This window comes from Schistosoma haematobium, chromosome 2 (genome assembly GCF_000699445.3).
Source record: "Schistosoma haematobium chromosome 2, whole genome shotgun sequence".
NCBI lineage: Eukaryota > Metazoa > Platyhelminthes > Trematoda > Strigeidida > Schistosomatidae > Schistosoma > Schistosoma haematobium.
Window position 1 is genome coordinate 7,099,347 of NC_067197.1, and position 14,807 is coordinate 7,114,153.

Below are 14,807 nucleotides of genomic sequence, written 5' to 3' on the forward strand. Positions count from 1 at the left end.
TCACCGAGCTATTACATTAGTTATGGTCAACAGATCAGATAAATATAGCATTGACAATTACTCAGTGATCTGTTAATCAGAATTAATGTCACTAAAACTGTATTCAATCCTACTTATGGATTTTGTTATTTTCTTCCATATGATAACATGAATTACAATTGTGATTGAACTACAATATTTTTCGGCACAGTAGTTCTTGAATTTAATCGTTTCATTTCACTATTTGGTATCATTGACCAGTCGAAACATTTAAATTCTGTAATCGTTTTGGCTTGAAATCTTTTTTTCAAATTTTCTTCAAATATTTCAATCTCTTTGTCAGGATTCATTGGAGATTGGACTAGTTTTTCCTCAGTTTCTGCTTCAATAGGTACATTTCTTTTCCTAGGATTTACATAAAAATAGATTACAGAGATAGTTTGTTTGGAATAACTATATTTATACAGAAATATTTCAAATGAACAATTTACGGTTGGTTGAGCAATTTTCATTTACTTCTAAATGAATGTTAGTAAAATCTGAGAACCATACAGTAAATACTTCATTTGCAAATTGTCAAACAATCGTCTCAGATTTGATTGTTCTTTCCTTCTTACATCGACCATTCTCTATTCTCGTTCTGTTTTTTTCGATCTTCTTAACCTTCTGCCGCCCGTTATTTCATTTTCGATTGATGACACATACTATTTACATCCATCGACACACCACAACTGTATAATGACAATATTGATAATGAGTTCTATAAGTTAGGATAACACAACACCCTCATTCTGAACTAAAAATATTCTTCATTAATGCGACACTTAAGATTTTTTATAATTAAATTGTGGACAATCTTTAAGAAAGCTATATATATATATATATATATATATATATATATATATATATAATGCGTCAACAACTTTACTTATCTTGGAATTCTGATCGGCCCAAGTGGTTTGGTATCTGACAAAATCTCTGCACGTTTGGTTTTTGCCAACTTACGTCACCTATGGCGAAGGTGAGATAACCGTCTATCAATTGAGGGACGAGTATACTGCGCGACAGTTCGTTCTGTTCTACTGTACGGCTGCGTAACGTGGGCATTAAGAGTAGAAGATACTCGTAAGCTACTAGTATTTGATCACAGATGTCTTAGAATTATTACTCGCATCTACTGGGATCACCGATTAAGTAATAGTGAGGTTAGACGCAAGGTATTAGGGAATGATGTTAAGTCAGTTGGTGAGGTTGTTAATCTTCACCGACTGACATGGTTAAATCACGTATTACGCATGCTCAACCACCGATTATTACGATGCGCAATGCTGATTAGTGATGGGGATGGTTGGAAAGAAGTTAGGGGCTATCATCAATCCATAAGTTCGCTAACTTCTAGTCTGAGCTATGTTGGGATATGCAAATTACTTGGTTGTGGTCGGCTTGACTATCGTAACCAGTGGTTGGAGACTCTGGATGACATGGCTCAGAATCGGTCACAATGGTGTGGGTATATACACTCTTTGTACTCCCTTAAACCGTGAGATTAAAATCACTTTATATATTTCTACCAATTAATTCTTTCTTCCTGTGCTATATCTTTATATGTAATCCTTTTTTATATATTACCACCATTGAATTAACTAGTTTATGAATTTAGTGTTCATCTTGTGCTAATATGGTGTGGCTGCTTGGATCGATACATATATGTGCGTGGTCCTACGTTGTAGCTGACTGACTTATGATTATTTTAAAGTTTTATGGAAGGAACAGCGAAAATTAAAAGTGAAATTAAATCTTTTTTTCAAAGAATAGAACAAAAGCTGTCTCGTGAAACTGATTTATACATATTTTTTTTAAAACATTATATATAGGTTTACTTAAGCTCAAAAGATACTCACTATTGGATATTATTATTAGTCAAGAAAACAGTATATCAAGAAAAGAACAAAAATAGAAATGTATTGATGATAATTTTGTATATGAAGTTATCCAAAATGCTTTTACTATTCGTTAAGTATGTCATATTGAGCACTTTCATTTAGCGCGTAAATGCTGCATATCAGAATGTAATTTCCCCCTCAATCTCTAACGTTGACCACGTCTTTTTCATCCAGGATATCTGACTGCTCTACACTATATACGTTTATAGCAGTCAACTACAACAAACAGTCATAACTCTACCAGGCTTCGACCAACGGCCTAAAAGTTTTGCGTCAAACATTTTACCTTCCAATTACACCAAATTAACATCCATCAGCACACAGTTCCAACTTCAGTTAACTTATAATAATTTTTAATAAACGAAACAAATCCAGTACTCCATGGTTTTCAGTGATTGCCTAACTAAAATCACTTCTCTATGTAAATTATCTTGCTATCCTAGATCAGTTGTGTGATTAAATGTGAACATGATGTCGGTTATTTGCAAGTAATGATTCAACTCACTGATCATTATTGATTTTGTTTAGTAGTACAGGGGAATTTTCTGTTGGATATACTTACGGACACTTTAAAGGATAATACAAGAAAGAAAGGAGCGGATCAGAAAAAAAAACTGAGGAAGATGGAACGCAGACGTAACCCGATCATCGGGCTGCAAAGAGACCTGAGAAAAAAATCATATTTTTTCCTTAAAGAAGGAATGTGTTGTGGAGTTCGAAAATATCCCTCAACAAAGTTTCTTGAAGCCAATAAAAATCCAGGAAATGTTTTATTTAATCAGCATCGAACAGATGCCTCCCAGAAACATCTAGAAAAGTGAAGGATCAGGTGTCGTTTTTGACTGGATAATTGCCCATGCCATTACTATATTAAGTATGTTTTCCCGAAAGTTCTAGACAACCAAGGTTATAGGGACTATAAGTTTACTCCATTTTTTGTACTTAACCTTTACTCGTAGATCGCTCTTTTTCTCTGTTGTTCAAGTTGAAGTATTGAATTTGTCTGGAGTTGTGCGAAGTAGCTAGGATGTCAGCAATAGCAAACCTATCGATTTTCATAGAAAAGAAGCACTATGTGGTCATGTGTTGTGACAATGCTGAAGCTAAATAAAACTATCACAAGATTAAATCTTCTATGTTATTAAATTGGTCAACCCAATTAATCTGCCTAGCAGTAGTGTTACAATGATTAAGAATACTCAGTCGTATCTCGTGTAATTAATACAAAGTGACACTGCAGACATAGATAATCATGGCTAAGTTTCTTTTGAAATGTCTGTATAGTACGACAATAATAGCTTACTGAGCTATGAATCACTTCAACTCTATTACAATGTTCATGTCTACAGGATTGGTTCGTCTAAACTATGAAGAGCCTCAAATATAAAGTATCAATTAATCAATTCATGAAACTCTTTATGTGTACTTATTATGGGAGTAAATAATGAGTTCCAAAAAATACTTGTTAAGTAAAACCAACCTTTTGCTTGATTGTTTCTGAATATACTTTGGACAATAATTGGTTTTTAATTTGCTCCACTTAAATTGATCTCTTAAGATTGCATGTTTATTCAGAACAGTCAATGTTGAATGTGAACTTAATAGTAAAGATTTAAAATCCGATTGTAGAACAGCGGGATTTCCAAGCAAATTAAGCTCACGTAGAAAATGCATTCTTGATAATTCTTTGTTGATTTCCTAGAGTAATAGGTTATATAAATGAAATATAATATACGTATATATAAGAAATTAAGATTGCCATTTATACTGCTGGATCACTGAGAAGAGAACTATACGTTGTCTAATCCTTAGTATTGATGAGATTCCATCGAACAAGTTTCATTATGACCATTAGTCCAGATAAGTTGATATCATATGCAATGTGGTGGTAGGAAACAATCACGAGGAAGCTATATTTAATTAAGGTTTCATATTACCTGATATTCATCAGCAGAGTGTATCGGGAATCTTCAACGGGCTGATCAGCCCAGTGGAATTTGAATTCACCTTATCTGCTGTCACATTTAGAAACCAGACAATTGACTTATTAAGTTCATAATATCACACTAATCACCTCGCACCAACTAATATTAAATATATTATCAATATTCAGTATGAATATCACCGATAACGATTTGCGAAAACGGAACTGTAAGCTTGTCCGGTAACAAAATTCATTCGATAAATTACCTTATTTACTAATTTCTTTAATATTATCAATCAGATATGAAAGTGAAATTCATTACGAGCTTATGTCATTTAAATAGTCAGTGAAAACTAGGCCGCCATCGGTATAAGACTTTGCAGCAGTGTGCACCTGTGACGCTCAAGAGGTTAGGCGCAAGACCTTGAGGTTCCACGTTGAGTACGACACCACTACTAAATCGGGATGCAATAATAAAAACTGAATAATAATCATGAAATTCATATATATATATATATATATATATATATATATATATATATATATATATATATATATATATATAATTCTAATCACTTTGTGATGATTTTGTCAGAGTTGCATTCTCCTTTATGGATTGCTTGATTGTGAAACTTTCATTACCTTTCTTTGACAACATCGTAACTACAGACTTCAGATAGAGGTAAGGTAGTATGATTTTTTGTTCCAATGACTAACAGCTTGTTTTGTTAACATTAACCTTGACTAGTTGTTGTCAACATTCATTATGTATTTGTCTATTTGCTTATTTTGGTTGTTTCTCCCAGTTGATCTCATTCCTGACCTTATAGTTATGATTTCTCTGATTGGCTGGTAAATTGGATTGATTTTAATATGTTTATTGATCTGGATACCCAGCTTCTAGAATTCCTCTGATCTTTTCTCTGTTACCTCTGTTTAATAATTCAACATTTTCCAAGTCGAATGTGCTCAAAATTGTCAACATATTCTAATACAAACAAAGATTCGTTGTGGCGCTTGAAAACTAATTGGTGTCCGTGTAGACGAAGAATTACAAAGTCACTACTTTGTTCTATGTAATATTTCTTGTAGTCGGATTAGTCTGTTTTGTAACTATATTCGGAGATTTTTTCTTTAGTCATTCCGTCTTCTAGTTTGCATAAGATTGATTGAAATGATTTTGGTGACGTGCGCGCTATGCTTATTCTAAATGACCTCAATAATATGGTGTGAATTTCTTTTGTGTCCTTTATTTATGGTAGAATGACCGATTTGTTGTTTTCCACATTTAATTTCATGCATGTTGATGGGTTTGATAAACGGTTTTTATTGAGATTTAGTGTAGAAGTGTTATTTTGAAAAATGGCCATTAAAGATGTTTCTTCATTTCTTGTCATGTTAGTTGTGTTATAATGTGTTTTCACTTTGTTTTAATTGCGTTTGTACTCAGATGACTTTGTGAGTTATTGGGCTTTCGTAAATCCAGTTGGGAATTTATTCTGTTTGTGTTGGCTTCTTATACACTGATTGTCCTGATATAATACTCGTTATCTTTATCATCTATGATCAAGGACGGATAGATCAAATAAGAACTAGAATATAAATGTTCCTGAATGTATACTTAAGCGCTTGAATTGACTACCCTGTACAGTAGTAAAGATAATCAAATTGTAATAGAACTAAATGAACAAAACTGAACTAAAATAATAATATTATTGGAATAACACGAGAATTAGACCTCTTTATAATTGAATTAGTTATTTATTGATTCCGGGAATCGGAGTCACCTGCACTTGTAGCCCATCGCATCATTCAGCGAATAAAAAACAGTTCAGCGAGAAAAATCACTTTTCGACGAAATCATTTACTTAAGCTGTACATTCGTATTTGTAGTTGTTTGGTAAATTTATGTCTATAGAAGAATGGAAAAGATCACGTCATAAAGTGACTCAAGACTGCAATTATCAAGTGACGTTACGTAATAATCACGAGGTTAGAGAAGAATAGGGTCAGAATTACGAAAACTCATTGCTCGCTTGACAGATATGAAGCAAAATTAAAAACATAAAGGTCATTACAATAATAAAAATTGAACAATAATCATCAAATTCGTATATATATATCACGCAGCGTGGCTTTTAAGAAGAAAGTACGAAGTTATCATCAGTCCAATACAGGAGCACCTGGTCAACTCTGGACGCATTGTTCCAAAAGAGTCTTTCTTCAAAATAATCTTCACAATCAAAGGAACTAGATCGAATGTACTGCTTAAGAAAATGATTTCGTCAAAAAGAAAAACTTCCTTACTGCATTCTAAAGCAATTAGTCCCTTTTATAAATTTCGACAGAACAATGAGAAGACGTAGTTGATCTGAAAAATGTGATGTATTTGCGCTATACATTTCGAACAATCTGGTCACACATATACTTGTCAGGGCTTTTTATATGATTTCCCTTTGTTTATTCAATGACAATGCATTATTTTAATTATACCCAGGATTGCACTAGACTAATCTAATCTGCATTGCATTCAAGGGAGTTTTAACTATCCAGAGTATCAATGTGTTTCAAGTATTTATAGACTGATATAGTAATAGACTATGATTAAAAGAGATATAGATAGACAGGTAGTCAAACGAAAGAATAATCGAAGGATTTGCGTTTATAACATTCGAATTAATCACACTACTGAGAACAAGTTAATCAATACAATTGAATTAATACATTTAACACTGAAACTCTCCTTAACATATCGTATTCGAAATAAAGTATGCAGTTATGTTAATATAACATGTCTTTATTAAATACCATACCAACTTTCCACAGTTGGTTCTGATAGTGATGATGATGATCTGCTCATCTAAGAGTAATACGTTTGATATTTGACTTCTTCATGGTGGATTTTGTATCGTTTATACGTGAGAATAATTTTCTAATATAAGGAATAAATTGTCATCACTTTGTCATATAATTTCATATCGATTTAAATTGTTGAATGCACAACTATAAAATTTCTCTAGCATGACAAACAGTTAAACATATATCACCAATTTCATGTAGATTGATTCAATGTTCAAATTTTCAGTATTGACGCTACGAGGCAAAGATTATTGATCGAGACATAGTTTTTTTTAACAACACATATAATCTACTTTATTGTTTTATATAGTTAATTAATGACCTGGTGCCTCCGAGAGTGGGGAGAGCTCGCTTTTCCTCACATGACCACACGTATACATCCACTGCCTTCTCGTGGCGTTTGTGTTGTTTACGAAATTGAGAAAACGAAAAGCGAATGTCTGGCGTTTTTAACCGGGTTGGTGGATAAAGAGGATCCATTTAGGGGGGAGGGGTTGGAAAACCCTGGTTCCAAACCAATGGTACACATGAGCTCCAGAATCCTGATGGAACAAATGGAGTATGAACCAATTATTGGTCATGGGCTGTGGGACTAGATCTCCTGACGTTGCTCCACTGCCTTGTGGGTAATACATTTAGATCGAAAGCTCCGAGTATGATCTCCTAAGAGAACCACCTATTTCGATCTGAGCACAGCTCACATACAAATCAAGTGACTTGTGTAAGTCCTTTATACCAATATTAATCTGTTCAACCCGGGCTAAACATAATATTCACATTATAAATCCTCATTCAACTTACCATTATATTATCTAAATGATTATTTGATAAATCTAATATTTCAAGACAATGTAATTGGTATAATTGTCCACAGATATTATGTAATTGATTTGAATTTAATCTTAATTCTATTAATTTATTACATTTAATTAAACAATTATTTAAATTCATTAATTGATTATTATGTAACCATAGACGTTTTAAATTTAATAAATAACCAAATATATTTTCATTTGGTATTAATTTTAATTGAATATTAGATAAATTTAAATCGGTTATTAGTAACCATAGATGAGATAAATTAGAATATGGATGGTGATTAGATTGATAGATTCGTTGATAATCTTCTAGACGACATTTCAATGCTTGAAGTAATTTATTCAATTCCAATTTATCAGTATTATTATTATTATTATTATCACTAAGGGAATGAATGAAATTTTCTAAATAATTCACTGGATCAATATACATTCTATTATGTGTAATATCAAATAGGATATGATGACTGTTATTATTATTGACTTCATTTGTTTTGTTTATATTAGATCATTTGAATAGTAATAATCACCTGGACAACATCAATCTTGTATGGATAATGTCCAATAGAGTTACTTCAATTGTATGTGTGTGTATGTGTGTGTGTGTGTGTGTGGTTATTATTGAATCATATTTAAGTGATGTACTTTAATTGTAATTGCGGTATAAATTTGTTTTAAAAAAGACTTTTGTTTTACGATCATAAATAAATTAGTTGTCAGGATGTTCTTGTTTTCCTTTTAAGGTCTTATTAGATAGAATGTGAGACAATGAATCGATTTTAAGTGCCTTTATGTTCTTTTATTAAATCGATAATAAAGACGATTTTGTTTTATAAGAATTTGAGTATTCGGTAGATTGTTAATGAGAAAAAAATAGTAGATTCAATAAGTTGAATTTATGAGTCAATTGAAGCTAGACCACTAATAGGACGAAACGGTCGTTCAGTGCTTTCAGGTTCTCCATGGTGGTCTAGCTTCAATGGATTCATGAATTCAACTATGAAATTACTATAATATCCACAAAACTCTCTTCATATGCTTACTAGTGACGGTCTTCAAGAGGTATTTCCTGGAATTCTAGTGAGAAATAGTGACCAGATGAGTTCAACTGGGTCTGTTGTGAGATAGTTAACTCACTGAAGACAACGGTGGACAGTGGCGCACCTTCATGGATTGGTTGAAGTTAGACATTAACACCGTTGGATGCCGGTTCAGTGGTCTAGAGGTCGAGCGTCCGCGCGCGAGGCCGATAGATCTTGAGTTTGAATCCCACGAGTGGGATCGTAAATGCGCACTGCTGAGGAGTCCCATACTAGGACGGAACAGTTGTTCAGTGCTTCCATGTTTTCCATAGTGGTCTAGCTTCAATTGACTCATGATCTCAACTATTAAAATTACTATAATATCCACAAAACCCCATTTCTGATTATAAAAATAATGAACCATTTCTTTAAGTAAACACACATTTCATACTATTGACAAACTATAATGTTTTTATAAAATGATAAATATTTTGTATATACGTAATTATACAATTCTAATTTCAATACAATACATTTGAATGAGTTATCTGTTTTCAATTTTGATCCAGTCGTGATTATAAGTGTTTTGTACTGATTATATTTAAGAATTACTTATTTGTATATTACACTTTATGTTTGTAATACTCCAAACACAAAAAAGTGTTACATGCATACAAATATTATTTAATGCTACTCTTACATTTCCTATACACATTCAGGTAGATCTTATAAAGAATCATGTAGATCTGATTGGAATGACATTATATATAAGATCAAATTTATCTTCATTTTCATTGTATTAAGCTTATTCTACTTGGTTACCTTAGTATGATTTAAACTTGTGTTTATTTTGGTTTGGTTATTTATTTATACTTTAAAAAATTGATTCATGAAACAAAAAAGACAAACTGCAAATGTCTAATATTCAGTTTTCTACAGATTGAAATTTTTTGAAGCAAATCATCATTTCTATTACTTCATAAAGACAATTTTCATTATGATTATGACTATTTGTTGTAAGAGTTGTAAATAGTATAATTTAACTTGTAGATTAGATGTGCCATGCTTTAATCTGACAAGTTGTAACTATTGAAATTCAATATTGTTGAACTTTTAAGTAGCCAAGGGATCTGAATCCAATGTGAGATCGTTTCTGATTGCCATTGAGATATACATATTGTCAATCTTTGTATATAATCATAGTCTTAAATTGTGTTAGTCAATAACGGAATTAAATAAGTCAAATACAAGAATGGACTTTTGAATGTACACTTACTGATCTGGACAGGAAATCAGAGGAACGAAACGAAGGAAGCGGAGAGAAGAGAGTAAAGCGAAATGACGCGCAGTGGAGAAGGCAAATTAGCCAACTCCATTTGGTCAAGCGTTAATCAAAATTTATAATCACGTAAAAATAAGTTACAGACATGTGATGAATAGGATAAGAAGTGAACACACACATACGCTCATATAAAAATAGTCAATTTTCATAAGTGAATAACAAAGTCAAAATATGACTCAAGTAGAATGAATAGATTGACCTGTCCGAAAACTAGAATAAATTATATGGGCTTAACATAATAACCGATACTACAAGCTTTAAACAGTTACTGGGTTATGTTGAAAGCACTTTGTCGTGAACTAATTAAATTTCAAAATGTACACTATTATATGGCAGCCTCATGGTTAAATAATCAACAGCTCAACGACTGAGTCCGAGTTTCTAGTAGAATTATGAATGTTCGCTCACGAGGATTCTCATACTATGAAGAAATTGCTCTCAGTTAATTCTTCGTTTTCAATGATCGTTTGATCATTTGTCGAGAATTATTATTATTATTCATTACTGTCAGTTTTACAGCTAGATCTGTTTTGTTTATAATCATTTGCACATGCTTCTTGTGGTCAGCCTTGTCATAAACTCTTTTCTCTGCTCCTTATCATGCAGAATAAACCTTTATGGTTATAGAAAGTAATTATTATTATTTTTATCAGTAAACTACGTTGCTTTATGGGTACTTTTTCACAAAACAATGTCCATGAGACTTAATCGTAAAAAAACAGTGCATATAATGATAATTCTGTGCACCCATTGTTCAATTTTTCTCAAAATTCTGGTTCTGATATCACTGTCTTCAGGAAATCGGAGACTGTACACAAGACACTTAGACTGATCTTCCGTCATTGATGATAGTTTAAACCGCTCGCGTTCTTGATTTACTAGACCTATATGTTTCACCCAGTCATCATCACCGGCTTTTGTTCTCTTGAGGCACTGATAATGGATATTAGACAAATATGACTGTTCCACAAGGATTTGTGACAGGGTGTCAACTGTTGCATCGAAAGTAAAATCTATTGGGTTATTTGAAAGGATGAACCTACGCTAACATTCGTGTTCATCCGTGCCAAGTTTTCTTAGGAGTATTCTGATCTTGACGGCGTCAACACGTTCATTTTTTTGCATTATGATTTCCAGGATACGAACTTGAAACTGTTCATATCGCTTTTCCTGATGTTAGACCAGAAATTCTACTTGTTCAGGAGCGGTTGTCATTGTCAACAGTACACCTCGTCGCCAGTGTTATGTTCTCTACTTGATTACTGCGGAATGTGATATATAACTAACGGCACTCGAACGCGTAAAACCCTGTATTGCGCGTAGCTTCATTAGACGTTGACCCTGTTAACCGTTATCGCTGAGATCTCACGGGATTGAATTCAGAAGGCGATAATAAGCTGCGACTGTCATGAACAGGACACGAGTGGGGACAATCGAATGTATTTAAACACGAAATTACAGAACATCTCACTAAAATCTGAGAACGTACAGTAAACAGTTAATTTGCAAAATATCAATCCATTGTCTTAAACTCGACTGTTCCTTTTTGCAAATGTCGGTCCATCTCAGATTTCATTGTTCATGCATTTTCATACCAATTGCTTTCCTCTCCCGTTCTTTCCTTCTCGATCTTCTACTGAAATACATTCTATACCTGACCATCGTTATATACTACTTATATGGGTTTAAGTAGCTCACACCTCACGACTACAATTTATTGGCTGATTGCACAGGCCACAGAATTACAAACACACCAAGCGGATTTGAAGCGAAAAGGCCAGCGAATCATTGCGTTCGAATATAGAAGTAAATCCATAGTCATATCAAATAAATACACAGCGACTCAAAGTACAGTTTGTTTTTATGATACAAGTACATATATATGAAGGAAGGAGAATGATACATCGAGCTCTATTTAAGCGAATAATATTTGAGTTACCCAGAAATGTGCGTAGGTCGTAATAAGCGTTCAAATATACCTGTTTACGCAGGCATTTTAGCGATCCTACTAGTACAAATAAGTGAACGAATTGTTACTATGTTGATAACATTGTCTGTCAGATGAAAAAGCTTGATGAGGTTAACCGTTATCGAAATTGACCGTAATAGTGTTACTACAACCCCATGGTCGCAAATCAAAAGACGGGAGAAGCAGCAGAACTAGGTATTTGGTAAGAATGAAAAATGTACAGAAAAACATGAGTATTTATAGTCATTAGTATTGGCTATAACATCAATATAATTCAGCCAATCCTCGAAGATGCAGATTACACTATCGTCTAGTCATGGCATACCACGTCGGTATTCTTGAGAGCCACATCAGGTTCTGAGTTGATGGAATCTTTGGCTTTCTTGGAGGCATCTAAGGCCTCGCCGTGATTTCTGAAGTATTCCCAACATCTCTCCGGAACAAGGTCCACTTATAACTTGACAGCTGGTTTGCGGCAGCGTTCTGTCTTCCTGACGTCCTTCAATTCCGAACTTTCAGCTTATTTTTCTTCATTTTGTCCTTGGAATTTCTTATCATTGGAGTATCTGTGGTTATCTCTAGCGGAAGACTCACTTATCCACCTGCCGTACTTATTGTCCTTTTTCTCAATGGATTTGCTTGATATATATAATCCATTTTCCGAACATCTCATGTATTTCGTAAAAAGCGTTTTCTATTCTCTTGTCAGTAACTCCAGGTTTTCATAGATTTTTCCCAGGGTGTGACTTGACAACCTTTTTGTCATCCTTATTAAAACTTTAGATATTCTCATTTCGTCCTCACCCGTCTACTGTTCAAGGTGGAAACATGGAGCTGGATGTAGTTCGAATGCCTCTTCCAAACACTTCTCCGTCTGGGATAGTAGGGTTGGGTGTAGTTCTATAAGCTGCTAAGAACTTCATGATTATCTAAGTTGTTTACTCGTCTCCCCTTTTCAGTGATGCTCTTTTAAATGAGTCGACAAAGCGTTTTGCTTGTCCATTCCGTTGAGAGTGATAGGATGGATAGTGTGTATACATCATTAAATTATTATTGCGGAAGTATTTGAGTAATTCCGAAGTGAGTTATGAGACGTTGCCGGCTACTAAGATCCCTGAAACTCCAAAACAGATAAAGAATTCAGATATCTTGTTGGCTGTTCTACTGGTTGTGCAATTTGACATAATATAAATTTCTAGCCATTTTGTGAATGCATCCACCACAAACATTTTCCCCGTAATGGGTCGGCAAAATCTGAATGAAACCTCTTCCAGTGACTGTTGGACTTTGTCTATTGTTGTGGTTCACATTTCTTTAGATTTTTGGCTACTTTTAGGCACGATGAACAATTGTGGCGTCTAATTTCGATATCTTGATCCATTTTAGGCCTAGAAGAATAGCTTCGAGCCAACAATCCTATTTTATTGATGATGAGATTGCCGCTGTGGAATTGTTTCAAAAGATTTTGGCATAATGTTTTTAGAACATTTTGTCATCGGTCATAATCCATGAATAAACAATCATGAGTTAGTCTCGCTGGCGAAAATATTATGGCAGATCTCTGAGGTGTTTGAATGAACTTGTAGCGTGGTGTCGAGTCGAAATTGACTATGAACACCACTACAAAGGAACGCGTGCCAGGATATCCATAAAATCCCCAGGAAACCAAATATCAGAGGCAGTTAATGGACCAAGTCTAGATACATTTGCTGGCGATCTCGTGGTATCGAAAGAATACCGAGATCGTGCCAGGACACAAGCTTGGTTACACAGCGTAACTGAATTCGCACGAGTTCACGATCAAAGTGTGTATAATGGATGTTTTTAGCACAGTTGAACAAAGAGCACATTGAACAGTCACTGGTACAATTGGTTATAATAATAATTGTTTTCAATAAACCAATCGTGTTCTCGTAACAAAAGTGAGTCACTACAAACTAATGATACCTTCGTACTTGTTGAATGTTTGATTTCGAATTCTAAATATAGTACATTCGTTTGTAGTTATCTAGCAGTTCTTAATCCGATTACGTTATTTCTGGGATTCTTAGTTCATACTATAATTCAAATTCTTTCGATTATCACATTCTCCTTAGAAACGTTGGTTTGGTCGCTTGTTGACGTAACCCATAACTTAATGTCGTCTTCCGTAGTTTCTTTGACAGCTTTGAAAGTGACTGGTAGACCATCAACTACATTCTTCAGCTTTGGATGAACTTCTGTTTCCGTCTCAACTCCTGTCACTAAAGCATCTTCTTCACGTTCCATTTGTGAAATTACCAGTCTAGAAAAGGCGTCAGCTTGTCCAACATCAGTAGTAGGCTGGTACTTGGTCTTGAAATCATAGATCAGAAATACTTCTGCCGATTGTTGCAGCCGGCTAGCTGTGTGGACAAGGAACTTTCTTGTACTCAAACGCAGTAATTTACGGTCTGTTAATAAAGTGAACTGCCGACCAAATATCATCTTGTGAGATATTTTTACGGTAAAGATAATCTATCGAGCTCCTTTTTAAACTTATCTATGGTCCCGTTATATCGTTACTAATCTGGTTGCATGAAAGATCGATGTTTCAGATCCATCAGGACAAATATGAGAAATGACTGCTTCAATACCATAATTTGAAGCATCTGAAGCAACCACTATAGGTAGAGAAGAATCATAGTGCGTAAGTAAGAAATTAGAGGCTAGGAGCTGCTCGATTTTCTCGAAAGCTGCTTGAAGGCTTACCGACCAATCCTATTTTGTATTTTTTCCAGCAGGTGGTTTATTGGAGCACACGGACGGTAGAGATCAGGAAGGAAAGCTGCACAATGGCGAAAGATCGTAGAGTAAAGATATCCGTTGTTCTGGGTATAGATTTTATAGATTTTATGTTCTCCAGGTCCGGTCGTTGTTCGTCTTCATCTATTATGAAACCGAGGCATTGTACCTGCTGCATATAAAATCAC

The 14,807-nt window shown here is 34.1% G+C and overlaps 1 protein-coding gene across 1 annotated transcript; it reads right to left on the bottom strand.

The window, feature by feature from the left end:
- Positions 1–152: 152 nt before the first annotated feature.
- Positions 153–14,322, bottom strand: MS3_00006108 (uncharacterized protein; the record flags this gene model as incomplete). Its single annotated transcript, XM_012937957.2, has 4 exons — positions 153–384; positions 3,403–3,620; positions 7,507–7,957; positions 13,979–14,322. The coding sequence occupies 4 exons, from the start codon at positions 14,320–14,322 to the stop codon at positions 153–155; spliced, it is 1,245 nt and encodes a 414-aa protein (XP_012793411.2).
- Positions 14,323–14,807: the final 485 nt, after the last annotated feature.